Here is a 20,259-nt window from a genome sequence, read left to right on the forward strand (position 1 = left end):
GTGTCCCCGGACCGCGCGAGAGTTGCATCGTGGCTTCAAAGAAGTCTTGACTCGAGATTCTCAGCTTGGGTCGGCGGGGACAGGGATTAGCTTCCGACTCGCTAAACCCCCTTTTGGACAGGCCTGAACGAGAGTCTTCACCTTAAATAGACGTTTCTGTTGCCACTCAACTCGGAACTTAAAGATGGAAATTGTTCAAAGATAATCAGGAAATTTACAAGAGCTTTACGATTATGAACCAATCTACCTTTATTGACGAGGTTTTCTTGACTTCGTGCGATTTTGTACGTTTGCCTTTCTAGGTATCTGGTTTATCGCTTTAGGCCAGATTTAACGTACTTGGGGCCGCAGCAGCGTCTGCAGCTGAACATGAAATAAACCGACTGATAGAAAATCAGATATGAAATTTCTTAAAATAAAGTTAGAGAACGTTCTAGTAGATGCTAGAATATCTAGCTAGGGAATACTTGGCTGGAAGGGAGGTAGAAAGGCTCGCTCATGGCATTGGTATATCCCGTAGTTTCACGGCCAATTATTGCAGAAGAATTAAACGCTCAATATATTCGATTAGGTACCTACTGGTATCTCTGATGAATGTCATAACCTCATAGCCATATCGTCGGTGGCCCTCCATTTTAGCATAAAATCTCGTGTCTAATGGCCTGTATCCAAGCCAAAGCTTTCATTACCATTTAACTAACCGTCCAAACAGGTGCTTTAACTAGTACCTGTCTCCCTCTAACCTCAACACTGACAAACCCAGAGAATCGGACTTTTTGGGGCCCGTCTTCGCTTGCCACCTTACTCTTGCCTTCATTATTGGCATCGCTCGAGCTTCCGCTGGGTTTCTTGCTTCCAGCGCCACTCGAGCCTCCGCCCATCATGGTTTGGAGCATCGACGACCCGCCAGCCTTAGGCTTGTCCTTCCGAAGCTTCCCTTCTAGCTTGTCACCATCCTTAGCTGCATCTTCTTTGTCCCCACTACCGGCGTTAGAAGCATCCGCCTCGCTCGGAGATTCCGCACCGGGATTATCCAATGGTGGTATGCCGGCTTCAACCTTCATGAGGAACGGCTGAAGCATATCTCCTGGCATAGGATACGAAAGAGCGATGTCTCTACTTTCTAAAGGCAGATTACATGCGATACTCACTGCCAGTTCGACTATCATATGCGCACTGTCTTCAATGCCAGCTGGGACTGGCTCCTGCAAGAAATTAATCAACCATCCAGTCAAGTTCGTCGTAGCAACTTGCGCAAATTGCTGCTTGTGTTCTTCACTCTCGGGCGAATTCAAAACATCCTTCAGACCGCCAAGAGTTGCCAGCCTCCATTGCACAACCTTTGCCGTTAGAGCATCTGACTCTTCTTGGTTATTGAGCGCTGGTGAGAAACGGCGAATGTTTTGCTCGATAAATTTCAAGCTATTACTCAGCCCGACCTCAAGCCCAGGATGAAAACTTCGGTTGAAGATTTCGTCCACGAGAAATTTTGTTATGCAGGCCCTGCCTACGGCGGTCATCTCTTGCTTCCCTATTTTCATCGCGTCTTGGTTGACATATGGTCCCAGCCAAGCAGGAATCATTCTCCAATCCTTACGGATGTTGAATGCTAGATTGGTCGTGGCCCCGTCTAACCGTTGGAACCTTGTCATGTACTCGCTATCATCGAGAGAGGTACGAGATTGTGAGAGCCGTTGGTTCGCCAAGGTGTTTTGTAATTGTTCCACCTGCGCTGTCTTATCGAAATAAAGCCCTTTAACTTTCTTGTATTTAATTTCTAGATCAACATTAGTCTGGTATCAAACGGACTTCGCAATCGGACATACGCAGTTCCTTATACGCTTCGGCCACTTCTGAGCCAGGAGGTTGTGGAGGAGGTGTACTCCGGCCCTGCTCTCCACCGCCCGAATTTCCATACTGCTCTCTTTGTGGAGGGCCTCCCCTATAGTTTGGGCCTTGAGCATTGCCTGACGGCGGCAGCGGGCTTAGTCCTGGGGTTGGGGGCTGAGGGCCAGGGAACGTTTGTCCTCTGGTGTAGCTTGGCGGTGCGTCTCGTGACTCGGGCTGCAGTGGACCTTGCATCTGCTTTGGGTCTGCAGATCTCCGATTCTGCTGCGATGCCCCGGGTGGTGGAGCCATCGCAGTCACAGCTTGAGAGAGGGGGCGGGGGCCCTGAATCGATGTTGTGCGATCGGGATACTGTACTCTTGGTACAAAACCGGTAGGAGATGGGCCGTTTGAGTGTCCGGACACTGGACGTTGATCTTCTCTCGGGTCAATTGGGGAATCGTACGAAAGCTGCGAAACTGTCTCGGGGTTTGGCAGGTTATATGGGTCATGTATAGCTAAGCTAGAGCCAGACTGAATATTTACCTGCTGAGGGAGATGGTCTTGGTTTTGTATCTCGTAGTGGACTGGGGCACCGGAGTCAGCTTGCTGATGATAACCTATATTGGGTGAATGTTGTGGTTGATGAGCATAGAATTGCTGATGCTGACGGCCGTCGTCGTATGAGGGGAAAGCGACCGATTCAGGATCGTTTGGCACAGCACGAATGGTTTGCTGTTGACTTTGGCCTTGAGCGGCGCTATGGGGGTCTTCCTGAATAGCCTCTTGAATGAGGTACGGGTCTAGGTCGCTATCTTCTTTGTTGGTCTCTTGCGGTGAGGGCAGGTTTGATCTCGAGCCCTGTGCCGCTTGCCAATCAACCCTCTGCTGATCTAAAGGACTACTCTGAGGCTGCACTGTCCGTATTACTGGAGGGTTATCGTGACGTTTCGAAAGTCTACGAGCAAGTCCGGTTGCGTTGCTGTACGGCCCAGGTGCGGGGGCTTGTTTGTATTCGGCTGATAGACGGTTTTCTCGACCTGCGCGCATACGATCGAATATGTTCCTACTCTTCTTTTGTTCTGCAATAGGCGCAGGGGCCGGGATTACTGGACTCTGCTGCGGCTGCGGCGGCGGCTGGTACTGGAGCTGCTGCTGTTGGGGTTGGAGTACTTGTTCGTGGTGGGGGTGGAACTGCTGCTGTTGTTGAGGCTGCTGCTGCTGGTACTGGAGTTGCTGCTGGTGGTGCTGAGGCTGCTGGTGGTGCTGTTGCTGCTGCTGCTGGATATTTCGAGATGCCAGGACCAAATCGTCTGCAGAACCGCTGTATTGGTGTTGCAGAACGGGTGGTTGTTGTTGATGATAGGCACCCGAATACCGTATCGACTGCGACCGAGTAGGCCCCACGGTCTCTGTGGGATACTGGAAAGCTCTCGGGTCCGTAGGGACAGCGTGCGCAGGATCAGGATTCGGCGGAGCGTAGGGCTGCTGGTGGCTCTCGGCGTGTGGTTGTTGCAGTACGGATGTTTGAGGTTTCTCGTCTGCGGACGCGAAGCTTGGGGAGGCTGAACTGTCACTGCTCGAAGGAGCTGGTCCCTGGACCTGGGCGGTCGGATCGCCCAACGCCTGCTTTGAACGATTATTGTGCTTGTGGATTCCGAAGGGCATTTGTCTTATTATGCGCAATCGCGGCCGAAGCTCACGATGGATTCGAAACGGGTTGGAAGCTGTAGGATGGCTGTGCACCGCAAGCTCTGGGATGGGGCCAGCCGCATACGACCAAACCAACACAGCGTTTGATTCTGTACGGAGCAGGTATTATTGACGGCGGAGTAGTGCTCAGCTGGTAGTGGCTGCGAAGCAAGAAACCCTAATGCCTCCGAAACAAGAGATTTGCCTCCTGATCCAACGTTTAGTTCGATGGGTGATACCGCAAACAGGATCGCCGTGCTAACGAGTGGAGTCTGAGGGGGAAGGGGGTGATAATAATAGCAATAACAATGGCTGTCAATTCGTTGATGCGAGCGAAAGGAGGTCTGAGGAGCAACTAGAGATTGGGGCTGAGTCCCCGTGGGTTCGAGGGTTCGTCGATAGCAAGTCCCAGCCTGTTATGCTGCAGCAGTAGTGCAGCAAGGTCGCAGCAAGAGAGACAGCAATGGGAGCAGAAAGGGGGATAGGAAGGGGAGCAGCAATGGGCAATCAGCAAGGAGCAACAAGCAGCAATCAATAACAATGTAATGTTATGTTGTCCCTTGAGAGCAGTGCAAATCCAGCCCAGTATCAATATCTCCGACTCCGAATTGCTTAGCTCTCCGGCGTGTTCGTCCCACTGGCGGCTGCACCTCAGCTCCCAAGGCCGGCTCCTGCGATGCCAATAGATGGGATAGAGTATTTGGTACCCCGCCAAATGATCTACGCGCACGGGGGCCCATTGGCATGGGGATGTTAGATATGCTGGATACGGGACATGAATCGCTGTGGTTAAAAGCACTAGGGTAGGCGGCTTGCCAAGGTACAGGACTATTGCTTATTTCGAAGTAGTGGAGTGGGGGATTTCAGAGACAATAATGTCAGCCGCAACAGCAACTCAGCTGAGGCCTGATATGCACGTATTGAGTATCATATAGATTCCCACTTTCCAGAGGATATTTCCATTATTTCGACGTGGTAAAAACGGAAAACGAGAAGGAGAAGGAGAGCGCAAAGCAAGCAGAAGCACAGAAGCGCAGAAGCCAAAGAGACATTGCCCTCATTCCTATTAATAGATCGCGCCGGATCAGTGCGGACGGACGTGGGGATACTTGTGGAGCTGGTGAAACATTTGCATCTCTTTTTCGCGCAATGAAAAATGCTGCTGTCAAGAGCGGAATGCGTCATTGCGCATAATATATTACCTTCTCATTGAAAATATGCAGGCTGACCAAAACCTATGAGGGTGTATAAGGCTAAGCCTTCATATCATGCGCGACGGTTTTCAAGGCAGGGTGCGGAACGTCCAGGAGTCAAAATCATGAAATGGAATTTTGCCTAGGCTGAAAATGCCCTTGAACCCTCAATCGAGTCTCTTGAGTCTCGGGTTCGTCCAGGTATTGATCAGGGGAAACAGACAAGGAAATCGGTGTAAGTTTGCACTATCAAAAATGACAAACTGCCTCGGGGCCAACGATGGCATGGTTCCCCGTCTAGGTACCTCGTACCTGAAAGAGAAATAGGAGTAACGTGGAATAACTGCACATGGCACGGATAGACGCTGTGCGAGGTATGGTTATTTTGGACCCCACGTCAACAGCTCCTGTACGACACGCCCTATGGACGTCGCCCGCAGCCTCGTCCTGCTGATGCTTCTCAATGCTCTGCACAAGAATCCTTCTCGGGACCCATTAAGCGGTCTTCTGGAAAAATACTTGTTTCAAGCCTGTTTCGTGTGCCGATGCAGTGTTGGTTCAGGCCATGTTTTCCAGTGCATGTCGGATTGTCGCTCAACCGGGACCATACGATATTTCAGTTTGGGAATTATTATGCCACTGTGCGGACCGATAGGTTTCCCTTGAATCCCAAATATCTCTGGAAGTATCTGGGATATAGCTGCGGTCGGCCACTTCAGGCCTTCCAATTGTTTACATGCAAAGCGACAGGCTGTTGTTTCTTCTCTAGTGGAGGCATTGGCCTGGCCGTTCTATTCATACTCGTTAACATTTGATATCATTTGCAAGATTTAGTGTGACCATTTTGTTTGTATTAAGAAAGGAGGTTGTGTGTAGCCCTCCTTAGCAGATCAAACAAATTAACTTCGTTTTTTTAATATTCAACCACTTCTGCTACCAGCCGAAGTTCAAGGGCCTACACATTGGACGTCCCAATCGAATTCAACGTCCGCGAACCAATAACCACAAAGAGACATATTCCTTTGTTCCGAAGCTGGAGCGTTCTTGGATAACCCTGCACGAAGCATATCTGCTGCATATCCAAATAAGTTTCTGATGACTTTATCACATCTGACATGTGCAAATCCTCATTGGCTCCTGGATCGAACGCTCTCAGGTGATATCTTTGGTCTTAGCATGACTACACTGGCTTTGTCGCCAGCAGCTTGATGAAGGCAGCCACCATGGCAGGGAAACCCCGCACGACAAAAATGAGTGACTCCTATTTCTGATATGCACCTCAGACTCATCTATCATTTTTCTCAATGACAATCAAGGCAATGCCTAACGGGGAGCGGCAGGGACGGTCCGAGAGTATGTATCAGTACAATTTTTGCGTGATAGTTGAGGAAAAGTATACCTCCATTTGAAAGTTCGTGGGTTAACAGACACATTTTGGGGGTTGTAAAGGCTCGGCGTGATGACCCGGTATGTATTAATCACTTTTATGTCAATAATAATAATTAGCTCGGTCTAGAGCGCCTTCTCGACACCAGGCAGGCTTCTACGCAATAACCCCGTTGCCTAATGGTTGAAGCTCTTCTCGGCAAGTGACGCCTCGGAAGAAAAGGTTCGTATACGCGTTGGCCATGGATCATAATGGCTGCCACCTCGAGCAAAATTCATGGTCTAGATTCATATTCTAGCTGGCATCTGCCTTTAAGCGTTCCGGTAGATGCCTTGACCTGCGTTGGTATAGTTCAGGGGTCAAAAGGGAGGTTGATATATCATGTGACATAGAAGGCAGACTCCCAAAGGGTTTCAATATGGAGTATTGGAGTAAGAAACAAATTTGCATTAGGCCACAGGAATAGATGCATAGACCAAGGGACTATAATAATGTTGCCTTGACAACCGCCCTTCCCTAATGTGCAAACAATAAAAATGTCGTTCGAAACGCCACAGCAGGAGGGTGGTGATGTGCACAGCCACAGTTGTGACACATTTGAACCCGAAACAGTCGAATCTCATTACCTCCTCTAACGTCTTCCCCAGCGGCTGTTGCCCTTGTATTGATTTAATCGCAATCAAACCGTAAGTTACTCCGTTGAATCTGCCTTGGTATCACGTATCACCCATGTCCCTGCGCAGCCTCGAAGCCTTCCGGTATCTTCACGCTTGAAGTGTGGCGGTACCGGAGACAACTGGTGACTCACGTCGCCCAACCCAAGGAAATCGGCCTATCACGCCATGAAAAAACGAGTTGCAAGCCCACCCAGACAGAGTAGTTGTCTTGTTTTCCAGGTTTATCCCGTTCGAGTCATCTGCTGTTCTGCCTTTCACGATCACCTCATCACTGGAGATGACTCGATTCGATGGGTAGTGGTGTGATATAAAGCTCGCGTTGGTTGCGTTGTTTCCTGTTCTCTCCTCATCGCAGACCTCCTTAGCCCTCCCAATCCTTTTGGATTGCTCCATTTCTAAATAACCCATTCCTACTTCGTACATCAATCAAATATGGCGGGACTAAATGGCTATACCGTTACTCCCCATCATCGTCAGAACAGGCGGAGAGAGAGGCCTGGGTCTAGGAGTCGTGGGACTATCACTCGCAGGTCGCACATCCAGCTAGAGTGCTCCGAGGGATTGCTTGTTGCGTATGACACGAGTGTTCCTCTCCCATCCGATAGAACCAAGCCCTCGCCTCTCCTCCGCGAGAGCTTTCACCAGAGTTGGCAGCGATGGAAAGATAGAGAGGCCGAGGAGATGGCAGTTGCCGAGTTGGACCGACTGCAACTCGAGCAAGAGCAGCAGAGATTATACGGTGGAGATCCCTCAGACGACGTGAGTCTTTGCCCAGCCATGCTGGATGTCGTGATGAGCCTCTTTGGCGACATCGACTACATTGATCCCTGACATATCACATCTCCCTTTCCCTATTTGTGGCGTTTGGAGTTTGGGAGGCAGATGATTGCTTACGCATCCTTGCCAGGAGCTCTATCGATTGGGGATCCTGTATGATAATGTCGAGGACACTACGCAAGACAAATCTGTCGTGTGCGAAGTGCCCCTTGAACAGCCATCTCCACTCTTCACATTGAGGTATCGCAAATCGAGTCGCAACTCGAGGCGCAATCGTCGGCGCTCCCAGCGGTCCTCACTTCCACTCTATCTTTCCCTGTCGAATCTGAAAGATGATGCCGATATTGTGCGACTCTTGTCTCCTTCAACCTCAACAACGGCCACGAAGCCTCCGATCCAACATCGCGCCGTGCCAGCAACTCCACCCCCAATTTCCTTGGATATCCCCCAGTCCTTACCGGTAGCAGCTGTCCCGGCGTTAGAGGAGTCTATTCATTCATCAGTACCACATTTCCTTGACAACACTTCCATTCTTCCAACACCCCACGAGAATCATGTTAGCGACTGGGAATTCATAATGATCAACAACGACGCAACCCTACAGACAACCACCCCATCATCCGAACCGGAGACGTGGATCCTCCTGGGCGACGACTTGTAGCAGATCTCCCTTCTTCCTCATTGAGGTGAACTCTGTGGACCGCTGGCCATGCGCCGTGCGAGAGGAGCAATGAAACGACGAAGGGCGATTGGTCCTCATATAGCTCAGACCCATGGGTCTCTGGTGGTTGGTTTCTCTTCAACGAGACAAAAGAAGAGACCAGAAGATGAGGATGAAGCAGATGGCGAAGGAAGGCGATGACGAGGCAGTTGTGTGCTCACGATCCAAGATCGTTAGAGCTCGCTGTTGGGTCGGTCGTGAGGTGATCTAGCGAGTCGAGGTGGAATGAGAACGAATGAGAACGGATACCGCTGCTTGGTGGGATGGTTGATTGTGGGCTGTATCCTAGAGCTTCTCAGCTTTGAATTGACTTTGTTTTGAACATCTCGCTAGTCCTAATCTGGCACATTTAAAGATTCGTGCGATGTGCAACAAAAGTGAATAGATCTAATTCACTCATTGTCATGAACCTTCGGCTGGCTAATGGCGTACTCGGGAATCGATTTGCGGCATGTAGTGGGGCATATGTAACTGAACATACCGTATCAAAACAATTGGAACACATTAACTACCCTGACTTCCACATCTAAACTGTATTAGGCCAGCCCTCGAGAGCGGAGTGGTTAGTACTGTCGGCTTTCTTTACTCACCCTTGATCTTATGGCATAGCTCGTCCCTCAGGCTTAAAACTAGAGAGTTGGATAACACCCTTCTCTCTGCTATTCACTACTCCTTAGCGACCCGTCTCTATCTAAAAAATAAACCCGGACGTCAAGCCATAGCGTCGCCTTACCTTCACCCTATCCCTAATGGGGCCAATTTGGACGTTTCTGCGACATGCAACAAAAGCATATAAGTTGAATTCACTACAGATATATGCTCAACTGACCAATGGTATGCCAGCGGGTGGCTTAAGCTAATGCAAGTCTGTACAGAGGTTCGACGTGCAACAAAGTCAATATAAATCAGCCCTACCGCTATAAGAGCGGTTGGCTTAAGCTCCTGCACGTGTGTACAGAGGTCCGACGTGCAACAAAAGCGTATCGATGAATTCACTATATAGCTCTGTACCCTAGGCGACCAATAACATAAGCGCTTCTCAGAGGTCTGTCCTAATCGGGCCAATTTAAAGATTCGTACGACTTGCAACAAAATCCCAACAGCACAGCCTTAACGGGAGGCTTACACTAATGCAAGTGTGTACAGAGGTTCGATATGCAACAAACGGGTATAAATTGAACTCACCGCTCAAGTCTCTCCTCAAGAGACCAATAGCGGAAGCGTTTTATGCATTTAAAGGTTTTTGCGACGTGCAACGAAACCCCAATAGAGCGGCCTTAGCCGTCTGGTACCGGGGGATTAAGAGGATTCACAAGTACGACATGCAACGAAACCAGGATAGAGAGGCCGTAGCCGCGTGCTAGCGTAAAGTGTAATTGCTGGCGCGGGCTTATATAGCGGTACGCTATGTAGCATAGTGACAGTGGAATAGGCTTAGCTAGCTGTTAGCGCCGTGTAATTGGTAGTGCCAGCTTATATAGAGAGTGCGATGTGCAACAAACGGCAGAACGGCGAAGAGGATTGAGCGGTGGGATACGAGGTAGTGAATACTCGAACATAGCGCAGACGAGCTGGACATGGCGTGGAAGCATCGACACATATAGAAGTCACGATCAACAGAAGAGACTCCTCAGCTACCCTCCTTCCCTAGAACGCTATCTCATTTGCCACTAGCGATATGTAATAGAAGCAAACAAAAGCAGAAAGCCCAACTGAAGTAGCATATCAAAAACAATTTCGCATACGCTAGTATGGAGGAACTTGCAGGAACCAGCGCAAAATGAAAGAACGCCCGACCCGAACAAAACTCCAGAGCACGAATCACTTGAGTGATAAAACGATCATATCATATAAACCAACCGCTATACCGGGCTCTACCATAGCCAACCTCTTTTCTCGGGCTCATCAACTACCGGGGTCCCACTGTCGTTAATAATCCTCAAGGCCTCATCCCCTTTTGGCACCTTCGTTAAATTCTCATACCCATCCTCGGTAACCAGGAGATCATCTTCGATCCTGACACCACCCACTGGGTAATATCTATCAAGCAGATCCTTGTTGATATATTTTGCGAATTTCGGGTCTCTGAGATAGACGTCTTGGAGCGCGTATTTAGAGAAATAGCTGGAAAATATATTCATTAGTTCCATGTATCGAACGAGGAAGCGCAGATGTTTGGGGACCCTACATTCCAGGTTCAACAGTAATAACCATATTCGGTTCAAGCACTGATGGATTCGCTACTTTCGGGGTTCTAGCCATCTCGAAGTAGGCCGCATCCCAGTCGGCCACTTTCTCTTCGAAGCTATACAGGAGATTCCCGCCAGGACCGACGTCGTGGACCTCGAGACCCATGAAATCTACATTGATCAGCAAATACACGGCGACCTAGAAATAAATAGAAACTCACGACCGAGACCATGCGGAAAGAACGCCAAGGAAACACCTGAGCTATATAGCTCCTCAAACGTGCCGTTATGTAGAAGACCCAGCTCCATCAATCCCTCGATCGCGACTTTATGCGCATGCATATGAATCTCACGATAGTCGGCTCCAGGCTTGACCATCGCAATACATTCATCCTGCATCCTCGCCACAAGATCATATATCTCCTTCGCCTGGGGTGTCCATTGCCCAGAAACGGGAAATGTCCTCGTGACGTCCGAGGCGTAGCATTTCCATTCACACCCCGCGTCGAGACAAACCAGCTGTCTTCCTTCCAACGACTCGTTGTTCGCACCGTAATGAAGCGTACTTGCATTACTTCCCGAGGCGGCGATAATTTCATAAGCTTGCTGCTTGGCTTGCCGGGAGATGCACGTGGCAGCGAAAATCGCCTCGATCTCCGCTTCGTTTTTAAATTTCCGCATTCCCCGTAGCACGTTGATATGGGCTTGTGCCGTGATATTGTTGGCTTTCCGGATAAGCTCGATTTCGTAGGGACTCTTGATAGCTCTAGCTGCGTCCATAGCCGGCTTCAAAACCGTAGTGTTGAAATAATAATGTTTAAGATACTCGATGGTTCCATCTTTGAGTCTCCTAGATGGCTTTATATACGGCTCATGACGCGCGTGCAGTAGGTATACCTTTCCTGATCTGCCGTTTCCCCAAGGCTTGAGATAGTAAAGTAAAGAACTGGTGTAGTGAACCTCCTCGAAGTCGGCGATGGCGTTTACTTCTTCTCTGGTAGGACTTGGTCCGTTAAAGATGACATCCCGCCCAGTTCTGGGACGCGAGATCCAGGCGAAGAGTGCGTCACGGCTAATATCGTATGTGACCATGCAATCTGGGAAATCCAAACCGCTCAAATAGTAGAAATAGCGCCCCTGCCGAAAGGAGACCGCTTGATCCGAATCTTCATGGGTGGTTGACGTCTGGCCGGGTAGGAAGATGACGCCCTCCTTCACACCAAGCTGTTTGGCAACTGCACGAGCGTGTTCTCTAGCTATCGAGAGTGCAGGTCAGTATAGGAGGCCTCACTGCGAGATACAGAAACCAGCGCCGACAGCATCTAATGAAATACATATGCACCAACGTTACATTAAATAAGAAGAATCATATATACCAGAACCGACCTGAATATAGCACATTGCAATGAAAGATAGAAGACATAATGAGCAAAGGGAGATCTTATCCCCAGCTACGCAACCAAATCCATCATCCCTAGGAAACGAGCAACGCAAACTAACCGGGATATTTCTCATCCGGCTTCAACTTCCGATCCACCAACCTATATATCTAATCAGCCCCGTTCCACACAATTACAAGAATAATGAACGACAGTCTTACACAGCATCAAGCTCATCCTCGTCCCTAAAAGCCAACTCGAAGTCCTCCACTAGCTTCGTCACTGGATTCATGATGATCCCTACAACCCGGTCCGGCGATTAAAAGTTAAGAAGTCTGGTATTCTGAATAGATGGATAAGAACTAATGGGACTGAAGTTTGACTTATATGAGTTGTGTGACATGAAAGTTGGGATGTCGAGGAAGTTGAGAGAGCTTATCCCTTGGTTGCGGTTGGGGGGACGTCGTTGGATAACCGAGGCCGGGTACCTGTACCTGTACTCACTAGTGACGACGTTGTGGCTTAAGATTGGATCCCCCGCTCCCTGCCGGGCTGGTGATCCCCGAGCTACCAGACTGTGGCGTGCACGCGGTTTAGTTACACCACTGATATAAGCAGTACTTTAACTCGAGTATTCCTATAACGAGATTTATATTTTGTATTTGTACCAGCGACGCCTGCTTCTATTTGCTTAGGAACGCCGACTATATCTGTATCTCAACCACCTGAGCATTCGCTCCTATGCTCCTAAACTCCATACTTCATGCCCTCCATACGCCTGTATAAATCACCTATCTAGCCCCATTTTCATTCTCAAATCATGGTCATTAACTCGTTAAAAGTTGCTTACATGGACGTTGCCGCCAGCATGGGCATGAGCATCGAAGAAATCGTCCACAGCGCCTGGATGCTGCCCGCCGCGCTTTAGTCCCTTGACTTCTAGATCAGCCATGCCGATGTTCATGCGCAGAATGCGACGACGGGCTTCGCGCTCAAAATCCCCGGCCATTTGGAGGGCCTCGCGTTGGGCTTCGGCGCGCTGATTAGACGGCAGGGCCTCGAGAAGCTGTTTTGATGGTTAGCGTAGATGAAGAACATGGAATCATAGAGACTTACCCGATCAACCGTGTTGATCCTCGCATTGAGCTCTCCAGCTTGAATCATTCCCGACAACTCCTTGTCTATGGTCTTCCCCGGCGAGCAAAAGGCTTCGTTTAGATTGTCAAGAGTGACGAAGGAGAACGGGATGAAATATTGAACGATGCACTTGCTCCGGATCTTTTGATAGAGTATAGTAACGTGCCTCTGCAGATATATATCTAGGAGGTAGTCCGTATGATACCCTTCGAGAATCTCTAGACAAAGTGTATACCTGCTATTCACGAAGAAGGCAATGGCCTTTCGAATATGCGGCTCGAGCTCTAGATAAGTCCGGAAATGCGTATTATCCAGAACTTTCGATTGCAACTCGTTACGGTCCATAGTCGCAAGCGCACACAGCCCACCATAAATCGCAACATCATTCGGGCTCATTATCGTAGCACACGTAGAGCCCATACCAGTCTCAGTCTGCAGAAACGAAAGAGCAGCATTTCGGTATATCCCCGCATCGAACTGCGCAAGTCCCTCCGTGGCCGAGAGATAAGGCTGTAATGGAGGATCCGCAGAAACCGAAGTCGGCGGCGCAAGGCTCCTAATCTTCTGCACGTTGGACGAAACGGCGATCCAGTTCCTCTGCTCAACAGCCACTTCGACGAGGTGACGGCTAACGTCTATAATATGCTTCGCAACACTGATATCCTGCCTCATGCGACCAAAAGCCTCAAACGCCTTCGAAAGATCGCCAATCGCCTGGTAATGCTTTCCCAGGTCCTCGTTGCCCATCTAAAATACGCAGTTAGCAAAAAGCCCCACCAAAAAACCCCTCTGAAATCCCCCGTAGTAAACATACCCGAATGCTCTCCTTGATAAGATTATTCTTATATCCCTTAAGTTCAGCTTCCAACCGCTTCGACTCCGCCTTATTCTGTTTATCCACCGTGTCAACCCACGACCTATCCATAACAGCCTCCTGTTCCCGCGGCGCGATCGCCTCCAGATGACTCTGCGCCTCTAGATATCTCCGGATATCCTTCCCGGCCTTCGCTTCCCGCACGGCGAGTTTGAGGGCATCTGGCCCAAGGAAGGTGGAGCAAGCACCGATGTGGATGAGTCGCTCGAGTCGGGTTCTGCCTACAGATGAATGTTAGTTACGTTCTTGATTTATAATACACCCGTAGAAGGTGCACATGGGATAGTAAGTAGGTTACATACCTTGGTAATTCTGTATGTATGATTCAAGGTCGAATTTCGGTGGATCTGCCTGATGTTAGACTTGTACCCGGCTTGGGATTCGACGACTGCAAAGGTCTGGTCTGCTTACCAGTGACTACCCCCTCCCTCTGGGTACGACCGAGTGTCGGCGACGACGGAGCACTCTGCGCCGAAGCCATCTTGATATAAAAGCCTTGTTGGAGTTGCAGAGGGTTAGGAAGCTTGCCCAAAGGTACACTGCGAATTGTGGGGTAATCGCGTTTGGAGCTCATAGAGCTCGCGCCGAATTTAGAGGCTTCGGCTAGGTCACGTGCAGATACCTTGAGGAGTGCCGGATTCTAGGGGGATGCGTAAAGGGAAGAGAAGAGCGAAACAACTCTCTAGTATAAATAGGGAGGATTAATATTTTTGCTATGTCGAGCTTATATTCTCTTTTAGCGATGTTTTATATTTTTGTGTGGAATTTCCCTCCCTAGTCTAAACCTAAAATTCAAGAACGAGCTATATGATTCAACTAATAACATTACAAAAGACACGCTATATTCCTATTCCAACACCGGTATTTAACTGCTATAAGGTAGTAAACTTCGGGTATAGTATTATCATAAATACATTTCGGTAGCACAACAGCGCAGCGCCAAATACAGAGCCATTACTTTACCCCCCGAGCCAAAGACCACAAATCCCCTAAACGGCAATAGAATGCACCAGCCATGCAACCCTGTAACCCGCAACTCCCCACCTACAAAGCAGAAAACTCCGATTTTCCTTCCAGGGAATTTATGTGGTTGCAAGTTTTGATCTCTTCGTTATAGTCGGTATTTCTGGTCCGCGAGCATGTTGTTCCATTCATCGTTGTCGGAAAGTACGAAGTTCATATCACCGTTTTGTGCTAGTCCGGGGTTGTAGTTCATGTTTGGAGGGTTGAGGCCAGACATCATCCCGCCGCCGAGGTCTGTCTGGCCTTGGAAATCGAAATTCGGTTGGCCTTGGATTAGGTAGGGTGGTAAAGGTCCAAAAAGCTGCCCCTCGAGATCGTCGTAGACACCCGGCGCAGATGTGTTGCTTGGCATGAACATTCCTTGGTTTTGAGAATTGTCGAAGTTGCCCAGGTTTTCATGTTTGACGTTATCGAGTTCCATCATTGGTTGGTTCGGTGGGTAAGCGAACGGGTCTGTGGATGGAAACATCATGGCACTCAAATCAGGAACCGAGTTACCAACATATGGTTGCTGTAGAGGGTAGAGTGGCTGCTGAATGCTATTTGAGGTGCTGCCAGAATCGGGTGTCCCCGTAGTGGAAAGGTCCGCCGGTGACATGAGATCAAGGTAGCTTTGTCGAAGACTCGGGTTTGATATGGTATTCATTTGGAACTGGTTAGGTTCAAACGGAGACGTAGGCTTATTGGCATTCTGACTAGGTGCCGCCATGGGGAAGGTTGTAGCCCGTCCAGGCAATCCCATAGATGGTCCCGGATCATGCAGCGATTGCTCATGAGAACTAGGTTCTCGTTGAGCGGAAAGGTTCGGCGACGCAGCAGGCCGCTTATTCTTTGGAAGAATAGGGGTAACATGGCTTCCTTTTTGTCTTTGCGGTAGCTGTTCAAACAGCGCCTAAAATTTTGGGTCAGCAGAGTAGAGACTGAATAATTTCGGAAGCTTACCCTCAGAGCTTGCGAACACCTATCAGCAGCTTGACTCCCTCGGGAAAGGCCCTTCAAAGCATCTTTTCCGTCAATCGCATCCGCCAGAATTTCCTGGGACCCAGGTTTGTCCGGATTCTCGACAGCGAAGAATACTAACGACAAAATAGCAAAGAAGGTTGTGTACATGGTAAACCAATATGCTCCAAGTAGCAGCTCACTCTTTTTCATCTCGGTAGTAATATGGACAATATTTCTTGACACGCTGACGCAGGCAGCAGCGCAGGCGTATGATCGCTCGTCAAGATTTTTGCCCCCACTTGTCTTTCGCGAGACATAGTGGAGGAATGGTCGGTATAGCATCATTTGCACATGGGCGTATGCTAGACGTAAAAGCTGCTGAACTCTGTAGATAAATCGTTAGTGGGTAGGTCATGTATACCGCAGTATCAACAAAGCAGTATGCGGGGCACAAAAATGGGGTGTCCTCAAGCAAGGACTATTTGGATCATCAAGCTTACCTAATAAAACCCGGCTCCGGCTCACCACCAGGTCGGAGTGCCATTGGCAATTTATCTAGCCATTGAACCAGATCATGTTCGATTTCCCGAATTTTGGCATGGCTGATGACATACGACGAGTTGGCAGACCCCTGGGCAGACTTTTCGACACCTTTGGTTGGATATATGTATTTACAGACCTTGGCAAGAATCGACATTAATCGTGTATGTGCATTGGAGGCCGCATAAAGGGAGGTTTTGCCCTCGGGCATAGGGAGAATGGCATCCTTGGTGATGTACTCGTCGTCTACCTCCACGGGTAGTTCCTGGTCTATATCATCGTAACTGAGCATCTGAGGGAATCCTAATAACGCCGAAACGTAGGTGTCCATCTTTCGAATGACCCAGAAGACTCGTCGTCTGACTTCCCGATCGATTGGGTTGAAATTGCCAGCGAGATTTCGATGTAAGCCCATTCGTAGAGCCGACCGCAGAGCAATTCCAATATAGGAATAGCAAGTGCTTAAATTCGCGGAAGCTTGCAGGAAAAGTATCATGAAGATTATGGACTGCAATGACATGATATCGCGGCAATCCGTAATCTCTAGCATCTGACGCGACGCTCGGAAGAATTTAATCCTACGAGATTGAGTCAGTCCGCCGCTCATGATTATTTATCAAATTTGATCTAAGAAAATATGACGGTCGATACTAGGAACGGCAACCATTTTTACTCGAATGGCCCGCATGTCCAATCTACAGATGGTAGGAATTCACATCCAATATTGACATTGGGTATAAAAGGCACGAAGGAGGTTGGGAATAACAAAAGAGGGAATCTTACCCTTGATCGATACCGGTCTTGTACGTGGTGTTCTCGGAACCTTCTGAGTCGACGAACATACATCCTAGCGCCAGTACAACGTAAAGTAGAGGCAGGAATCGATTCTCCTCGTTACCGTAATTTTCCGGCGGCGTATCATATATCCTATCGACCATTTCATAGAAGGATGGCTGATGGACGAAGCGCAGTACAGAACATGCAAGATCCAGAGAGTTACTACACAATACTTTTGCAGTCGCTTTGCTAGGCAGATCCATGGTATTAGGAAGGCCGGAATCTAGGGGGGACTCGGCGGAAGAGCCGGGGGAGTTTAAAAAGGTTGAAGGATGCGGAACTTTAGGGAAGAGGGGCCCATTATTCTCAGTTCCTAGTAGGCCTCCGAACTGTTCCCGCATCCGCCGAACAAAAACTGTACCAGATGATCCACCCTGCGAGGAGAGTAAGCTTTCATAATTTAACATATCTTGGAAGGAGCAAAAGCCAATATTCGATAAACTTATATATACGACGACGGCAATAGAATCGAGAGCATATTTTTCAACAGCATAGCGCGGGTGGGTGCTTACATGGAAATCCCACCGCCCATTCTCATCAAGGTCAAGCTGGCCGGTAGATGCGATCATTGATCGGAGAGGCGCATCTTGCTCTTCTTCAGTAGTTTCGGTGGGCTTGGATGCGGACTCTGCTGTGGGAAAAGGCTTGGCGCCCCTCGCTTGTAGCTGTTGCTGTATTGTAGCGTCGATATTTGGGTCGTGGAGATCGACATTTGGTAGGAACGTGCGTAGCAGAGCCTCCGCACGCTGAAGACGATTCTCCAAAGCTTCAATATACTGCGGTGCCGGATTCCTTCTCCGGTTGGACGGCTGGTCGTATGTACAGTCTGGGGGAAAATGTCATTAGCCTTTCCTTACGAGCTCCCCTCTAGCAGGTAAAGCAGCTTGTTGGGAGAGATACCATAGCTATAGACAGTACAATGGGTACATGGCTGCTTCCCATCACATTTTATCTTCTTTCTTCTACACTCGTCGCAGGCCCGAGTGACTCGGCGACGCTTCTGCAAAGGCGCGGGCGTGCGCGGTGGGAGTGACGTCGACGATGGCGAGGCCTGACCTGAGCCACCGGACGGCTGCCACTGTCCTGAGTGCACGGCGGCGGGATCGTCGTCGCCCGAATCATTGGGCGATGATGGACTGGCCGTCATGGGAGCATTCGCCATATATGAGGCGTTTTGCGCAAACATCGAGCCCGGTCCGCCAGGCATCGTGGGGGAGCGGGACGCACGTAGGCGCAACGAAGTAAGAACAATATCAACACCACGTAAGGCGACGGCTTGCGGGATCAATCAATATTTAGGTGTCGAGAAGGAAGCCTCTCTCATTGCTATAAGAACGGTGGACACGATGCGTTGCGATCCGGAGGTAGCGATGGTCGCTCTGCGCGAGCATTACAGACCTGTCCGAATGGGTGGCTTGGAGTCATGGGCCTCAACCCCGCCGCCGCGCAGTGCGAAGTAACGAGTATCCGGCGGGTGGAATCGCTCGAGGACGGTTGAAGCTGCGACTCCGAATGAAGTGTCTTCCCTCGCGCGTGGCTTTTTTTTTTGTTTTTGGCTATTGCTGGTGGAAAATGCGCCAATAATCGCCCAAGAATATGGGTCTTGAATTGTGCGACGTTGAGGGACCCGGGATGTCCTGACTGCAAGGCTCTGAACTGCACTGGACTACGAGGTAACTGGAGGGGCAAATCGAATTCTAAGACCTGGATCGAGCAGAGGCCACGCAGAGAGAAGAGACTCGGGGTGATCAGCGCTGCATGGGAGGAAAGGCCGCCGTTGGAGAATAAGGTGTTGAAAATGTTGATAGAAGAATACAGGATAGGATAGGATAGGATAGGGAATATAGAAACTGGTACGAAGTACGGACGTAAAAGTCGGAGGAGCCAGCTGTAGGCGAGTACTAGTGGACTCGAGGCCGCGCAGAATGAGTAATCGCGGTGCCAACGTGCCAATGTGCCAATGGGGGGCGAGCAGGCTGAAGTCCCGAAGAGCGAGTTTAATTATCATTAAGGTTGTATTAGTCACAATTATCGAACTGCTGCATATGGCAGAAAGCGTGCCCGGACGTAACACGCGTACGGCGAAGTGATTAAGCCTCGAGGGCGCCCTGAGTCCTGTGTCCTGGACTCCTGGCTGCTGAAAGCGTCGGAGAACTGGAGACTCTGAGACTCTTGAGACTGAGACCAGCTACTCGTACCAGTAGGCGGTCGGTACCTAGGTACCTTGTGTAGTACCAAGTACGTATGCGGCGCTTGACGAAGGGGCCGAAGGTCGGAGGGCGTAGAGAGAGCTAACCGACATCATACAGATTCCTGTGGCATGGTAGCGGGTAACAGATAGCTGGTACAGTAAGCCGGTAGCTGGGGACTGGTAACTGGTAGCTGTTTATGAGGTACTACGCATATAGTACTTGCAACCAACACTTATTGCGACCGACGACGCAGTGATTGATGATGATGCGGTGCCCATCATGCGGCCCACGGACCAGGAGCGCGGACCTGACGGCTTATGTAACGTTTGCCGTCGGAGACTTTTTGGTGCAGCTGCAACTGCAACCGCAACCGCGAACAAAACTTGAAGGCGGCGGCGGGAAGGGCGTGTGAAACCATATATATATATATATCTCTCTCTCTCTCTCTTAAAGAGAGGAAGATACAGTAGGAAGAGAAAGGAGACAAGGGAAGGGAAGAGAAGAGGACTAAGAAAAGAGGAGAGAAAAGAGAGAGTGACTTGTGGCCCGGGAATCCATTTTATTGCCTGGCATTCTCGTGAATAATATAAATATAATGCGCCGTCTGTTCACTCTTAACTCCTGGCCATTCGTCGAGCCCTACGCTATCTCCGGTGCAGAGTCGTGGCGCAGGGGGTTGGCCGCCCTCATCGCAAGCATGCGGTGGGATGACGACATCGGCCCCTCCAGCCAAGAGGAGGGCCTGTAGCAGGTAACGTGCAGTGCGGTGCAGCAACGGTACATGTACCTCTGCACGCTATTGCACGCTATTAGGTACCTCGATATGATTATTCCCCATTATATCCTCCTGTTCCCTCCCTCTGCGTGCGCCC

The 20,259-nt window shown here is 49.7% G+C and overlaps 5 protein-coding genes across 5 annotated transcripts; 1 reads left to right on the forward strand and 4 right to left on the reverse strand.

Annotated features, from left to right (window-relative positions):
* Positions 1 to 692: 692 nt before the first annotated feature.
* On the reverse strand, positions 693 to 3,495 carry BP5553_00425 (Uncharacterized protein; the record flags this gene model as incomplete). The annotated part of the gene is made up of 2 exons (XM_032009048.1): positions 693 to 1,777; positions 1,827 to 3,495. The coding sequence occupies 2 exons, from the start codon at positions 3,493 to 3,495 to the stop codon at positions 693 to 695; spliced, it is 2,754 nt and encodes a 917-aa protein (XP_031873102.1).
* Positions 3,496 to 7,208: 3,713 nt separating this feature from the next.
* Positions 7,209 to 8,214, forward strand: BP5553_00426 (uncharacterized protein; the record flags this gene model as incomplete). The annotated part of the gene is made up of 2 exons (XM_032009049.1): positions 7,209 to 7,535; positions 7,684 to 8,214. 2 exons carry the CDS (start codon positions 7,209 to 7,211, stop codon positions 8,212 to 8,214), a joined length of 858 nt encoding a protein of 285 aa, XP_031873103.1.
* Positions 8,215 to 10,148: 1,934 nt separating this feature from the next.
* Positions 10,149 to 12,134, reverse strand: BP5553_00427 (Uncharacterized protein; the record flags this gene model as incomplete). The annotated part of the gene is made up of 5 exons (XM_032009050.1): positions 10,149 to 10,398; positions 10,463 to 10,634; positions 10,685 to 11,719; positions 11,964 to 12,004; positions 12,064 to 12,134. The coding sequence occupies 5 exons, from the start codon at positions 12,132 to 12,134 to the stop codon at positions 10,149 to 10,151; spliced, it is 1,569 nt and encodes a 522-aa protein (XP_031873104.1).
* A 543-nt stretch (positions 12,135 to 12,677) lies between these two features.
* Positions 12,678 to 14,334, reverse strand: BP5553_00428 (Winged helix DNA-binding protein; the record flags this gene model as incomplete). The annotated part of the gene is made up of 5 exons (XM_032009051.1): positions 12,678 to 12,908; positions 12,959 to 13,726; positions 13,794 to 14,074; positions 14,156 to 14,200; positions 14,265 to 14,334. 5 exons carry the CDS (start codon positions 14,332 to 14,334, stop codon positions 12,678 to 12,680), a joined length of 1,395 nt encoding a protein of 464 aa, XP_031873105.1.
* Positions 14,335 to 14,964: 630 nt separating this feature from the next.
* Positions 14,965 to 18,402, reverse strand: BP5553_00429 (uncharacterized protein; the record flags this gene model as incomplete). The annotated part of the gene is made up of 6 exons (XM_032009052.1): positions 14,965 to 15,768; positions 15,819 to 16,203; positions 16,319 to 16,936; positions 17,142 to 17,569; positions 17,708 to 18,021; positions 18,123 to 18,402. 6 exons carry the CDS (start codon positions 18,400 to 18,402, stop codon positions 14,965 to 14,967), a joined length of 2,829 nt encoding a protein of 942 aa, XP_031873106.1.
* Positions 18,403 to 20,259: the final 1,857 nt, after the last annotated feature.

Source organism: Venustampulla echinocandica (genome assembly GCF_003357145.1).
Source record: "Venustampulla echinocandica strain BP 5553 chromosome Unknown scaffold_0, whole genome shotgun sequence".
NCBI classification, from domain to species: Eukaryota; Fungi; Ascomycota; class Leotiomycetes; order Helotiales; family Pleuroascaceae; genus Venustampulla; species Venustampulla echinocandica.